The sequence below is a fragment of the Colias philodice genome, chromosome 3, assembly GCF_061535455.1.
Source record: "Colias philodice isolate Cphi_HAF_F1 chromosome 3, ilColPhil1 Martin Lab GWU primary, whole genome shotgun sequence".
Classification (NCBI taxonomy): domain Eukaryota; kingdom Metazoa; phylum Arthropoda; class Insecta; order Lepidoptera; family Pieridae; genus Colias; species Colias philodice.
In genome coordinates, this window is record NC_143088.1 from 2832623 (window position 1) to 2847908 (window position 15286).

Sequence of the window (15286 nt, forward strand, 5' to 3'; positions counted from 1 at the left end):
GTCGTACCATTACTTGTAACTTATAAAATATGAAAATATTAAAAATATGGAGCTTTTAATTATTTTGTCTAGATTCTTGTTGATTATTACAAGAAAGTAAAAATAAACATAGATTTTACCATTCGTACCTTATTCCAGCTCCGCTTCAATTAGTCCAAATAATAAGATTTTTGTTAATCAATCCAGTAACTAGATTTCAGTTAATTCCTTACAAATATTTTTTAATTAAAATATACATTCATATTAGGTACATCATTAATACTAGTTTAGATAACATTTTTTTTTACTGAATACTAGATATCATTACTACATACTGTTAAATGTATAAAATTAATATAACTAAAAAAAATTGAGTTGAATAAGTTTTAAGCTATTGTATAGCTTCTATCGCGGGCCTTGAGCGCGGGGACCGAATCCAGAAATTCCGTAACGAAAAAACCTCACGCTCCCCACTCCGACGGGCGCGGAGGTGTGGCTTGAAGGCATAGCATGCAATAGCTTTACCGCGGCAGTCCCCGAGTGCCACACGTCTTTTTTAATACTTCTGTTAGACGCCACAGTGTGTAATCATCTTTATTTGGAAAGTATTCTATATATAAATCGAAAATATATCACAAATTTATAAGTACAACATTAAACAAACTTATTACAACATGTTGAAGGAATGCGCGTTTGTATTACTGTTAGTGGCTTGGTTTGTGCAGGGTAAGTTTTTGTTCTTTTTAATATCTTTTTTCTTTTATATTAATGCACATACTTTCCTTCTGCGGCTTTTGTCAAGATGGGGGCCGCGGGACTTTGGTTACGAGTCCACAAACGAATTCATCTTCTCCTAATCCCTACACTAACAAATCTGTCCATTGCGTCATCTGAGAAACGCCCGCCCGCACACACGCTACGGTACACCTGTACAGGTATACCACAGGTCCCCCTGTACACGTAAACCACAGGTATACCTGCGCAGGTAGACCGTTACCTGTGTAGGATTAGACCTGTGCAGTTCTTTGAATCTGTATAAGGGACTCGAGCATGATCAAAGATCAATTCTATCGAGTGCCACCGTACGGTATACCTTAACGTCCCCACGTCAGGTGACCTGCTCAGGCATCCCTGTACCTTAAACCGGTAGACCCCAGCATGTACGGTTGATATTAAAAAAAGACGTGTGGCACTCGGGGACTGCCGCGGTAAAGCTATTGCATGCTATGCCTTCAAGCCACACCTCCACGCCCGTCGGAGTGGGGAGCGTGAGGTTTTTCGTTACTAAATTTCTGGATTCGGTCCCCGCGCTTAAGGCCCGCGATAGAAGCTATGCAATAGCTTAAAATATAAAAATATATTTATTGAGTACAAAAATTAATACAGTACAATTACAGTGTGGCTCTGTCTTCCTAGCTAGGAAAATCCTGTGTTAAGGAAGACAGTTACTTCCCAGAGAGCATGTTTACAACATTGACCTTTAAATGTAATATTTCAATGGACTATTAAGACCTGTCGTAAATGGTTATCGTTTACAGGTTCATTAGAAGCGTCTAATCCTGCCACGAGAATAATAGGAGGTGAAGACGCGGAAGAAGGTGCTTTTCCGTATCAAGTATCCTTAAGGCTGACTTCTGCGGTCAACGAACACCACTGTGGTGGAACACTTATAAGACCGACATTCGTGCTCTCAGCTGCCCATTGCACATACGGGTATTGTTTTTTTTTATTTTATTATTACTCACTGCCCGCAGCTACGTCCGCGTTGTCCAAAACATAATGCCCGCCAGACTTTGTCATGTCTTCGCGAGAACTTTAAATAGCCGTTATGTTTTCTTAATTACTGGCTTTTTTGTGTTTTCTTTCCATAAGAACCTACCTAGTGCAAACCTTTCAAACAAAAACGTAAAAAAATTGCCGAATTGGTCGAGCCGTTCTCGAGTTCTACGCTGAGAAACTCGTTTAGCGTCATTTTTATCCTATAGAAATCATATTCACGCAAAATAAACTATTGACGGCGATTAACAGAATCATTTATAGCATACAACAACTGTATCATTTACATCTATACTAATATTATAAAGCTGAAGAGTTTGTTTATTTGTTTGTTTGAACGCGCTAATCTCAGGAACTACTGGTTCGATTTGAAAAATTATTTCGGTGTTAGATAGCCCATTTATCGAGGAAGGAAGAATTCATCACGCTAAGACCAACTGGAGCGGAGCAATGCTGGTGAAACCGCGGCGAACAGCTAGTATAGTCCGCCCCGGCTTCGCCCGTGGTACCTACATGTTTAAACCATCCTATCTATCAAGTTGGATCGAACTACACATGGTGTGCGAATTTTATTATAATCGGTTAAGTGATTTAGGAGTCCATTGAGGACAAACATTGTGACACGAGATTTATAAATATTAAGATGTAATAATAATAGAACATTTTGTTCTCTCTTATAGACTACCAGCTAATCGGGTACTAGTGGTCGTAGGTACCAACACAATTTCATCAGGTGGTACGATGTATAAGGTTATTAATGTCATAAACCATGAGAATTATGATAGAAGGACTGTACTCAACGATATTTCGATTCTCCAAACAACTGAAATAAGCTTCAACTCCAAAGTAGCTCCTTTACCTTTGACGAATGAGCCTACTCCAGATGGGACTCCGAGCGTATTAACAGGATGGGGTTGGACAAAGGTAAGTATTTAGTTTATTATCAAAATATAATCATCCAAATTTTGAACGCATCAGTATCAGGCGTGTGCTCCCATCTTCTTCGTATTAAATTTGAAATTAATGATTCAAATTAAAAAAAGACGTGTGGCACTCGGGGACTGCCGTGGTAAAGCTATTGCATAGCATGCCTTCAAGTCACACCTCCGTGTCCGTCGGAGTGGGGAGCGTGAGGTTTTTTTCGTTACGGAATTTCTGGATTCGGTCCCCGCGCTCAAGGCCCGCGATAGAAGCTATGCAATAGCTTAAAAAAATCTTGTACCTAAATTTCCACACATATTTGCTATTCTATCGAGCATAAACTATTAGGTACTTCTTGGTTAGCCTATTCTTCTTGCAAGTTTTATATCTTTCTGATATATAAAAATGAATCGCAAAATGTGTTGGTAAGCGCATAACTCGAGAACGGCTGAACCGATTTCGATAACTCTTTTTTTATTATATTCCTTGAAGTACGAGGATGGTTCTTATGTAGAGAAAACGTAAACATGTACCACGAGCGAAGCCGGGGCGGACCGCTAGTTTCATAAAAAATTACCAAATCATTATTAACGATTCGAATTGTAACTCTTAATGTTGCATAGAGAATATTTTGCAATATAACATTAAGTACTTTATTTAAGATAATGAAGTTCTTGATTAAGTATTACAAATGAATAATGAATATTTAATGTTTCAGCCAAATCGAAACGGGAAAACTGATAAATTGAAAGTTCTTTATGTAAATACCTTTCCGATACAAGAATGCATTGATATTTTAAAGAAAGCTTATCCAAGACAGCCAGTAACAACAAATCACGTTTGCGCTTTCTATAAAAATGGAACCGGTGCATGTACAGTAAGTAATGTATTATAAATAAATAAATAACTAAATACTTCGGGACAATTTTCACACACGGCACGATCTGATCCCATACAAAGCTTTCGCTTGTGTTATGGACACCAGATGGCTGATAAACATACATATATAATTTTAAATAAATACTTATATAGATAATTAGGTAACACCCAGACACCGAGAAACATCGATTTTCATCACACAAATATTTAACCCGGGTGGGAATCGAACGCTTGGAAGGCAGGGTCACTACCAAGTACCAACCAAGCAAACCAGTCAGTCTATTTATTATAATTTATTATATATATATATATATCTATACTAGTTTCCCGCCCACGAAGTCAAAGACAAACTCGCCTTATTCCAATTCCCTTGGGATTTTGATTAAAGGCATTGAAAAAATGTAAGTATCCCAGGTGCTTTCTCAGGTCGGAAATATATCTGCGTCAAATTCCATAAATATTGTTAAGGCTTGAAGAAAAGACACACAGACAGACAGACTTTTATAAACAACGATATCCTACTAATTCTACTAATATTATAAACGCAACAGTTTGTAAAGATGGATGGATGGATGTTTGTTATTCTTTCACGTAAAAACTACTAAACCGATTACAATGAAATTTGGTATATAGGTAGCTAGAATAAGATATATGCTACTTTTAATCCTGGAAACCCCTCAGGAACAGGAACTATGCGGGTTTTTCTTTGAAAACGCAGGTGAAGCCACGGGCGGAAATCTAGTAAATAAATAAAAATCTAGCTACCCATATACCAAATTTCATTGTAATCAGTACATGTTCAGTAGTATTTGCGTGAAAGAGTTACAAACATCCATCATCACAAACTTTCGCATTTATAATATTAGTAACATAACAACTCAAACCTTTTTCAGTATGATTCTGGTGGTCCATTGGCGGCTGATAATAAGCTGATCGGCATCGTATCCTGGGGTGTGCCATGTGCACGGGGATATCCAGATGTATACACAAGCGTATACAAGTATCATGACTGGATAGAAGATCACATTGGTTCAGCATAGTGGAGAGCTTTTTACGTTTAGCTTTTTACGAGGGCGTTACTTTGATGTCTTAAAGCAGTATTAAATCCATCATATTCATCACACTAGAAATAATATTTCTGATATTATGACAACCTCCCTGAATTATTACAAGTGGCTGAGGCATCAGCTTATTACGCCCAATTTGTAATTAAGAAAAATTCATATCTATTTGCATGTATCTAAAGAAAATAAACGTTAATTTCAAAAAGAGTTTATATCAATCATTTCCCATATATTTATCTAAAGCCTGATTTTTATTTTACTACATACTAAGAAATAAATGTAACTGTACAAAATATACCGGCCGAATTGATAACCTCCTACTTTTTTGAAGTCGGTTAAAAATGATGGGTAATGGGTGTCACGTTGTGGTCAACATTTAGGTGATCTGCTTGTTGTATAGGAAATTATAATTTATGTTTGGTTTTTGGTTAAAAGTCTAATTTTAACCTTTTTCAAAATGAAATTGTCAAATTTATCATGTTGATTGTGGTGAAGTCCCGTGTCCCCTAGTGGGGTAAGGGATAATGATGAGGGCAGATGCATTATGCATACATCTGTTTCACTGATCGATTTTCTTTACGGACAAGTAGGTGATCAGCCTTCTGTGCCAGTCAGGGACCGGATACCGATATTTGCTTATATCGATATTTTGAAGAATATATCGATATTTTTTACTTCACTAACAATGTAAACCTACCAGAAAATAGAATCACCTAGTGGTTCTGTTTCAAACTATAAATTCGATTAAATTGTAAAAAAGTAGTAAAAAATTAATTTAAATTTAAATTTATTTCTAAATCATTTTTTTGTTCAAGTATTTATCATACTTTTTAAGAAAATATCATTAGAACTATTAATAATTAAACTTGATATATTTTTTCAAATAAATAATTACTTTTCTTACTCAAAACCTTTTGAGTAAGAAAAGTAACATATAATTATTGACACTTGATCGTATGTGAAACCATAATCTGAAATGCCTTTTTTTTATAGTGGGAAAATCTTCCAAAGATACACAACCCACGGCCACGGCCCCCGGGGAAGGAGCCGTGGGTTATGTCGGATTCTTACCGATTATTTGAATACTTAACTAGCATTCCGCGCGCGGCTTCGACCTCGTTTTCAAAGAAAAACCCGCATTGTTCCTGTTCCCATGGGATTTCCAGTATGATATATGTATTTTAAATTTCTTTATAATTATTTGTTCAGTAGTATTTGCGTGAAGGAGTAAAAAATATATACACACACAATACACATCCATCCTCGCAAACTCTGGCATTTATAATATTAGTATATTAGGATAGGATAGGTACGTAGGATAATATAATGTAGTTACGAGAAGACGGAACGACTATCTTTACAATATAAATTCCATTATAATTGCCCTTAGGGCCGATTTTTCAATACTTGGATAAAACTTATCCGTCCAATATAGTATTACACGATAATATTAAAATGTCACGTAAACTGTCAAATACGGGCAATAAGAATACGTTTTTAAAATGGTAGTTTTATACATTATTCGAAGAATAACTTTTAACCAAGGATTGAAAAATCAGCCCTAAACATTGATAGAGAAAAATAAGTTAGTACTAGAAAAGTAGTTAAGTGTCCAAAAATTAATTAACATTTTAATTAAATAAAACAATTAATTAATTTATGAATTTATTTTTTGTTCAAGCATTTATCAGTGTAATTACAACAATATACTATTAGTTTCTGTGCTAGAAAAGGTGACTTCACCCTAACTGCTAGTAATTTAAGCTTTAGTAAGAAAAGTAGACACAGAAATGTAGAATCCCTCACCGTAAAACGTAAAAAATTAGAGGTGTCAAGGGACACCTGAGAACCTGACGAAGTTAAGAGAGAGAGAGAGACAGACAGAGAAACACGCGCACGCCGCACGGCCTGCAACTATAGGAAAAAGTTACAACTTTCGTCTTAATTTTTTCCGTCTAGCCCCCACTCGCGATAAGGAACTTCATTTCAATAATATCCATACTCATTCGTGAAATTCTTCATTGTGTAACGATCCTTATTTGGAAATACTGTATATAAATTGAAACAATTTTGGCTTTTCTAGATGTCTGTCTTGTCTTGTGTCTACTAGACGCATTACAATATGTTTAAGAAATACTATTTAACACTACTGTTAGTGATTTGGTACCCCCAGGGTGAGTCATTTATCTTTAGCTATATCTATGAACGTATTTCATGAACATACTTCATTATTTCAAGATTTGTAGGTACTTTGTCGGAAATGTTCAGTGACACTAAAATCATTGGAGGGGAGGACGCGCCAGATGGAGCATTTCCCTATCAGGTATCATTGAGGCCGAGTTATAATAAGGAGGTCCACTTCTGCGGTGGATCCATTATCAGATCGACATGGGTATTAACAGCTGCTCATTGCACACAAAGGTATTGGAATTACACTTGCTAGTAATAAACATATCTGGAAAAAAATACACAAAACGCATACTGTACTGGTTCATGAGCGAAGTGCAAATTTTGCCAGCCATTGAAGTTATAATATCATTTAGTATGGTGTCTGCTCACTACAGATCGAATGGTGGGTCTAACTATGGTGGTTTCATATATATGTACGACGATCAGTTTAAAAATCCATCTCTCTACTCAGCTGATTTTTTAAATTCTTCAATCTATAATTTATAAAAATAATAGAATCAGAAAGGGTCTTACTTATAAGTAGTTCTTATCTTTAAGATTTGGATACACCATAATACTCTTTTCTTCTAGAGTTCGTCCAACATCGATAATAGTAGTCGTGGGATCTAACTTAATATCTTCAGGTGGTACGGTATATAATGTGACTAAAATCATAAATCACGAGGATTATAATCCAGCAAGAGCATCTAATGATGTTTCGCTTCTTAAAATAGCAGGTGAAATCAGTTTTAACTCCAAAGTGGCTCCCATAGCCCTTACAGACGAGCCCACACAACCTAATACTGACTGTGTATTAACAGGATGGGGAGCAATCGATGTAAGTAAATGAGTGTTTTAGCTTATAAAATCGAACAAATTTTTGAAGTGAAAACTTCTTAAGCGGTGTTGAGCACTTTTTCTGTAATGGGTATAAAATCTTAAACTCGCGTCAGGACACGTGACCTGATCGAAAAAGCGTAAGACGGATACCATTCCAAAATATCAAACATGCTCAACGTTAATAATCAAGTTTTCGCTTCTGCCGGCACTCCCGGAGTGCAACCCGTCTTTTTTTTAAAGAGGACATTCAGTCCACACGAATGTGTGCTTGCTTCTAACATAAGTGAAATGTCCTATTAGCAATTATCCCGTTAAACTTGAAAGTTTCATCCAAAAACTTGTCCTCTCTGTTATTTAATTAACTCGTAACATTAAACAGACGTTTAAAATGCATTTTTTATTAACTGCATTGAATAATAATTTGTAATTAATTGTTTTTTTTTTTAATATTTAAGGATCGGCGAACAAAGCCTGATAAGCTACAAGTGCTTTACGTACAGACAGTACCGGTTCAAGAGTGTAAAGAAGAATTGGAGAAAAAGTTTAGAATATATCCGGTATCAACTAAAACTAATCTTTGCACTTTAAAAGAAAGAGGAAAGGGTGCTTGTTTTGTGAGTAAAATATAATTAATTAAATAATATTAAATTTTTTCAGCACTTTAAGACTGTTAGATACAGACCAAATATGAGGACGATAATATTAAGCTCGATACACAATAATTGAGAACTGCGAAAAAGCGAACAGCTACGGAGTGACAGACAGTAGACAGTAGGGTATTACACTTTCCCTTATATTTTCAGGGTGACTCTGGTGGTCCACTAGCAGCAGATAACAAGCTAATCGGTGTCGTGTCGTGGGGAAATCCCTGTGCCAATGGATTACCTGATGTCTTCTCAGACGTTTTTGCGTATCGAAACTGGACCCTTACCAACATTGCTAATAATGAATAATCAAGATGGATGTTGTGAACATTATTGAAATAAATATTTTTTTATTGTGATCATTTTGCATTTTGAGTTTACACATTATTAAATGATGTTTAGAAATTTATCTCATTAATTATCATTAAATTTAGCTCCAGGACCAGAGAGTGTTATTCGTCAAATTCAAAAAAATATATTCTTAACAGCCGTATCATATATTTATATTTTATTCCTGACAACCCACAATAACACCTGTAACTTCCGATAGCTTAGGAGTTCGAAGCTTTCTGATTATATTTGTCTATAACACTCTCAGTCCGTTTTAACTTAATTTTTATTTACTTAACCACCTAAAAAATCTTTATCTCGATATTCGAGCAAAGCTAAGAAAATGATAAGTAAGAGAGTTCTCAAGAATCGTTAGAGGTAAGAGGCTTACTATTGACCAAATACAACATGTGTTATGCCGAGAACCTGAAACCGCTTCACAACGAGAATTGCGGCACACAGCTGACCGCGACCGGCATGTACCATCCCGTGAGACCTAAACCTTCACTGAGAGGGTATAACGTGTCACAGCTGATCACGACCGTCATATTTTATCTCGAGAATCTGAAACTTTTACTCAATATGAAGACACTATACCTACTTAATCAATCAAAAAGTAAAATTTTTCGAAGTAGTTCTTGTTTTATTGAAGTGAAAACTTCTTTAGCGGCGTTGAGCACTTTTTCTGTAATGGGTATAAAATCTTAAACTCGCATCAGGACACGTGACCTGATCGAAAAAGCGTAAGACGGATGGATATCAAACATGCTCAACGTTAATAATCAAGTTTTCACTTCTGCCGGCACTCCCGGAGTGCAACCCGTCTTTTTTTTCTGAATACCTTACTGTCCGTCACTAGTGGACATTCCCTCCATTATTTTGGTTTCAAATCGAAGAAATCGATTTGATTTGTAATAAATACATGTAGGAGTATTACTGGCTGGTAGAAGTATAACTGGCTGATGAGAATTACATCGGAACGAGATTTGACAACAGTCAGTCTAGCGGAGCGTCGCGTCGATGGTCGGCTGCAGACGTTGCTTGGTTACAAACGAAGAACGGCTAGAGCACCACGTTTGCGACGAATCGCTATTGTTCCGAGTAATTGTGCATTGTTGTATCGAATCTAATTAAAAGGTATTGATCAAGTGATTCCCTAATTACTAGCGCATAGATTTGTGCGATTACATAACATTTGTTGTAACATTGATGATTCATTTGTTTCCACCAACATTATAATTTACTGAAGATATGGGTGATTCTGATGATTATGGCCATCCGCCCATATCAGAAGTGGGATATACCATGCGCTTAAGACCGAGGAAAACCAACCACTTGACGACAATAGCGCCTTGAAGTTGTTAAGCAATATGGCAGTCTTACTCGGATGTTAGCGACGACGCAACCGCTAGCGCACAGTCTAGTGCAGTAAAATTTGTAGATTTTTATCCGAAAGATGTAGACATGGATGTAGAAGGTTGGTGTTAGATTACAGCTTATTGTACTGACTAAAAATTTAAAGGAATTTACTTGTGGCTCTTACCAATGCAATGAAAGGCTGCGCCACCTCTTGCTTGACAAAGTTAAATTTGAATGAGCTCACATGGGAGACTGTAAAACAAAGTTTAATGGCCAGATTTTGTAAACCAAAATTATTTCAAGACTACTTTGATGAAATATTGCATTGTCAAATTGGAACAAAAGAAACTGAAGCAGAAGCTGGCCTGCGCTTATGAAATATGATCGAAACTATATCTAAAACTCGAATGCCAGAAGATGTTATAACTGGATTTGTCATATCAGTCTTATGTCGATGGATGGTTTGATACGCCATGAGCTAAACGCATATACTGTCACTACCAAACCTCAGCTATTTAGAATCTTAATCCGTCAGTCCTCGGATCATAGACACAATAGAAAATCTATTGTGTCTCGGCCCGATCGGGCCGCTCGGTGGTCAATGGGTTAAGAGGCATTTCTCTAAAGCGAAGATCGGAGCTTATTGAAATCCAAGAGCCTGATTTAAAACAATAACAAAAAGATTTGTACACGCAAGAGTTCCTGATAAATGTCATTTTTGTGGAATCCCCGGACACCGGCAAGCCGACTGTAAAAAGCGTCTTCGAGAAGATTTTGCTAGAATAACTAAACAGCAAAATCCGTCAACTGCATTACGTGCTCCTGAGAAAATTGCGACCGTTACCTGCTACATATGCGGTCAAGCTGGACACGTAGAAACAAATTGTAATGAAAGAGGATGGTATCGGTTAAAAAGGAGGTAGAGCTACTACAAAATAAGAGGTTAATATCTGCGAATAACGACTGTCGAGTGGCATCTTGAGGCCGTAATCCGGTGAGTCAGTCCCCTTTTTGTTTGAAAGCGGATCGTCTTGCTTTTTGATAAAATAGAGCTATCTTAGTAAGTTGCCAGATACTGTGCGCAGTGATCTTGGGTATCTTACGGGCAAGTAGAGCGTGTGATGCGCACTTTGAAAAGTTTGCTAACGATTATCTAATAAAGCGTGGCGTGACATAACATCTGAGATCGTGAAATCATTGAACATGAATTGTCGAAAGTTGGTCGAAATTCATGCAGAGCAAGACAATCCGTAACTTATGTTTAATCTGTGAGCATTGTTTGCATGAAGTCTACTTAACTATTTTGGCACGTTGAGTGAGAACAGTCATCGAGTATTGTTGTGTGTGGAAGGTGGTCGAAAGGATAATGTCGTCCAGGTCATGCCGCTTATAGCGGCTGGTCGAAGGGACACATTCATCCGGTCCAACCTTAAGTGTTCATTAGTTGAAGGGAATGTCGTCTGAGCCATGCAGCTGATAGCGGCTGGTCGAAGTGACACATTTATCCGATTCAACCATAAGTGTTCTGTGGTCGAAGGGACAGTGTCGTCCGGTCCATGCACATGGTCGAAAGGACACACCCGTCCGGTCCAAATGATACTGTGTAAAAAATTGGTCCTAAGGATAGGACATGCCGATAAAGAGTTGTTTGTTGTGTGAGTAGAAAAAGGTGCCGTCCGGTCCATGAGTGGTCGAAAGGACACACGCTTTTTCATTCTGAGACAATTGTTGTTGTATGACCGTAATATTACGTAGTAGACGTAGACGACGACGACGTATTAGCTTGTCAGGATGGGCGAGCGGGTAGATATTGACAGATACCCGTCCGATGGATTGTGTTATTGTTACAGGACTACAATTTGATGCGCCCGAGGACGGGCGATAGTCAGAATGGCCGTGTAGGAGTATTACTGGCTGGTAGAAGTATAACTGGCTGATGAGAATTACATCGGAACGAGATTTGACAACAGTCAGTCTAGCGGAGCGTCGCGTCGATGGTCGGCTGCAGACGTTGCTTGGTTACAAACGAAGAACGGCTAGAGCACCACGTTTGCGACGAATCGCTATTGTTCCGAGTAATTGTGCATTGTTGTATCGAATCTAATTAAAAGGTATTGATCAAGTGATTCCCTAATTACTAGCGCATAGATTTGTGCGATTACATAACATTTGTTGTAACATTGATGATTCATTTGTTTCCACCAACATTATAATTTACTGAAGATATGGGTGATTCTGATGATTATGGCCATCCGCCCATATACATATTATATCCTTTAAAATAACTACTAAAATAATACTTCTTAGCTTAGTTGTACTGTGTGTTTATTTTCTAGAACTAATAATGACCAATAATAATATGTTTGATAAGCTTTGTGTTTGTTTATCATCGCATGCTTGCAAATCACATCTCAACTGCTTTGGCCAACTTGATTTAAAAATATTAATATTTTTCACAATTTTTTCTTCAATCAAATTAAAATTACACTCGAATAGTGCAGCTATCGGTTTGTAAAAAATTCATGATCAGATTAGTACTTCTCAATATTACCTTTTCAGAGGGTACATACAAAAAAATAACTAGATAATTAAAATCTTTATGATATAAGATTAGGTAGATAATGATTACGAAAACTGTATTATGTATGTACATAATTATATAATTCATACTTAAATTAAATTAAAAGATAGGACAATCGTATTATAGTGTTTCTGCCAATTCTTCTCGGTAGAACCTTCCGAAAGGGTGGTGAAAAAAAAAGACTATTCATAATTACTTGTAAAATTTAATACGAAGACCAATTAAACAGCAAAAGATTTTATGATAACTGAGACAAACTAAAAATTATTTAATATCCAGTTGAAAATACTAAAATGTAAATACAATAACTAAATTAAATAAATACTTATATAGATAATTAACACCCAGACACCGAGAAACATCGATTTTCATCACACAAATATTTAACCCGGGTGGGAATCGAACGCTTGGAAGGCAGGGTCACTACCAAGTACCAACCAAGCAAACCAGTCAGTCTATTTATTATAATTTATTATATATATATATCTATACTAGTTTCCCGCCCACGAAGTCAAAGACAAACTCGCCTTATTTCAATTCCCTTGGGATTTTGATTAAAGGCATTTAAAAAATGTATCCCAGGTCCTTTCTCAGGTCGGAAATATATCTGCGTCAAGTTTCATAAATTTTGTTAAGGTTTGAAGAAAAGACAGACAGACAGACTTTTATAAACAACGATATCCTACTACTTGTACTAATATTATAAACGCAACAGTTTGTAAATATGGATATGTCGTGGCCATATCGTAGATTTGCTCATTTCATGATATGATCGATCATTTTACGAAATGGTCGCATTTCATGAAATGGCCAGCATAGTTTGATCAGATCGTTAAATCGTCAACGTTTCACGATTTGGCCATCCACATTTGGCCAGATCGTATGAAATATAAAGAGTCCATAAAATATTTAAAAAATTCAGAATATTCTAAAAACTTGTTTAATGTCATTTAAGTTAGTGCCGCGGCAGCGGCCGGCAAATGCCAGAAGCGAATCGTTTTTGCAATAAAAAACAGTTAGGTTAGGTTAGGTTAGACTTTGATAAACAACGCACGAGCCGAGCGAGCAAAGCGAGCGTGCCGCGGCAGCGGCCGGCGAGTGCCAGAAGCGGATCGCTTTTTAAAAAACAAACAACTATAATACTAATACTAATACGAAACTATAATACTAATACGAAAAAAATGCGTCTTAAATTATTTTATTTAAGACGCATTTTTTCTTCAATACATATAAGATATCCACATTTTCCATAGTACTCGAACCGTCGTAAATTCTTTGCTATGACTTTCTTCATATTGTTATTAAACGAATTATGAAGTTTTTAACTGCGAATAATTAAATTTTCGCCAGCGGCCGCCATCTTATCACATAAACACAGAGCTTGCAGCGCCTCTACCAATGATTAGGTAATGTAACTATTTTACGATAATATGATCAAATAATTTTGATCATTTCATGAAAAAACCGCGCGTTTAGTTGGCCATATCGTGAAACGATCTGGCCAATCATATCATGAAATGAGCAAATTTACGATAATATGGCCACGACAGATAGATGGATGTTTGTTTACCGATTTCAATGAAATTTAGTCTACAGGTAGCTGAAGACCTAGACTAAGATATATGCTATTTTTAATCCTGGAAACCCAGGAACAGGAACTATGCGGGTTTTTCTTTGAAAACGCAGGTGAAGCTGCAGGCGGAAATCTAGTAAATGAATAAAAATCTGGCTACCCATAAACCAAATTTCATTGTAATCAGTACATGTTCAGTAGTATTTGCGTGAAAGAGTTACAAACATCCATCCTCACAAACTTTCGCATTTATAATATTAGTAACATAACAACTCAAACCTTTTTCAGTATGATTCTGGTGGTCCATTGGCGGCTGATAATAAGCTGATCGGCATCGTATCCTGGGGTGTGCCATGTGCACGGGGATATCCAGATGTATACACAAGCGTATACAAGTATCATGACTGGATAGAAGATCACATTGGTTCAGCATAGTGGAGAGCTTTTTGACGAGGGCGTTACTATGATGTCTTAAAGCAGTATTAAATCCATCATATTCGTCACACTAGAAATAATATTTCTGATACATATTATGACAACCTCCCTGAATTACAAGTGGCTGAGGCATCAGCTTATTACGCCCAATTTGTAATTAAGAAAAATTCATATATCTATTTGCATCTAAAGAAAATAAACGTTAATTTCAAAAAGAGTTTATATCAATCATTTCCCATATATTTATCTAAAGCCTGATTTTTATTTTACTACATACTAAGAAATAAATGTTACTGTACAAAATATACCGGCCGAATTGATAATAGACCGGGAGATACTGACACAAAATTTCGAGTCATTTGTAACAGGATGGCGGTTCTACAGGGGTCTTAGTACGCAATGACAAAAAGAAAAACGATGGCGTGAACGCTGGTACCGGCGGCTTAGTCGCGTGGGCGTTAGTCGAACTCGTCGGAAAATAGCGAAAGTCAAACGATTTGTAACAGTATGGCACTTATTTTTCCTGTAAGTTTGAGGATCAACAAATATAAATACAAAATTTCAAAGATCTATGTGTTGGAAATCTTCACTTATATAAATTAATAATAAATTAAGTTTTCAAGTAAGACAGCACTTTTTCCCCCTACTAGAAGTATGGCAAATATAATAATGGTCACATTTTATCAAATACTCTCCAAAAATCCAAATGCAATACTGGTACAAAAAGTTTGGCGAA

At 36.5% G+C, this 15286-nt stretch overlaps 1 protein-coding gene across 1 annotated transcript; it reads left to right on the forward strand.

Annotated features, from left to right (window-relative positions):
• The first annotated feature begins 781 nt into the window (after positions 1-781).
• Positions 782-8581, forward strand: LOC149489441 (uncharacterized). The gene is made up of 10 exons (XM_089715005.1): positions 782-925; positions 1490-1692; positions 2436-2679; positions 3395-3553; positions 4449-4594; positions 6776-6793; positions 6858-7040; positions 7380-7626; positions 8084-8242; positions 8432-8581. Exons 1-10 carry the CDS (start codon positions 782-784, stop codon positions 8579-8581), a joined length of 1653 nt encoding a protein of 550 aa, XP_089571131.1.
• Positions 8582-15286: the final 6705 nt, after the last annotated feature.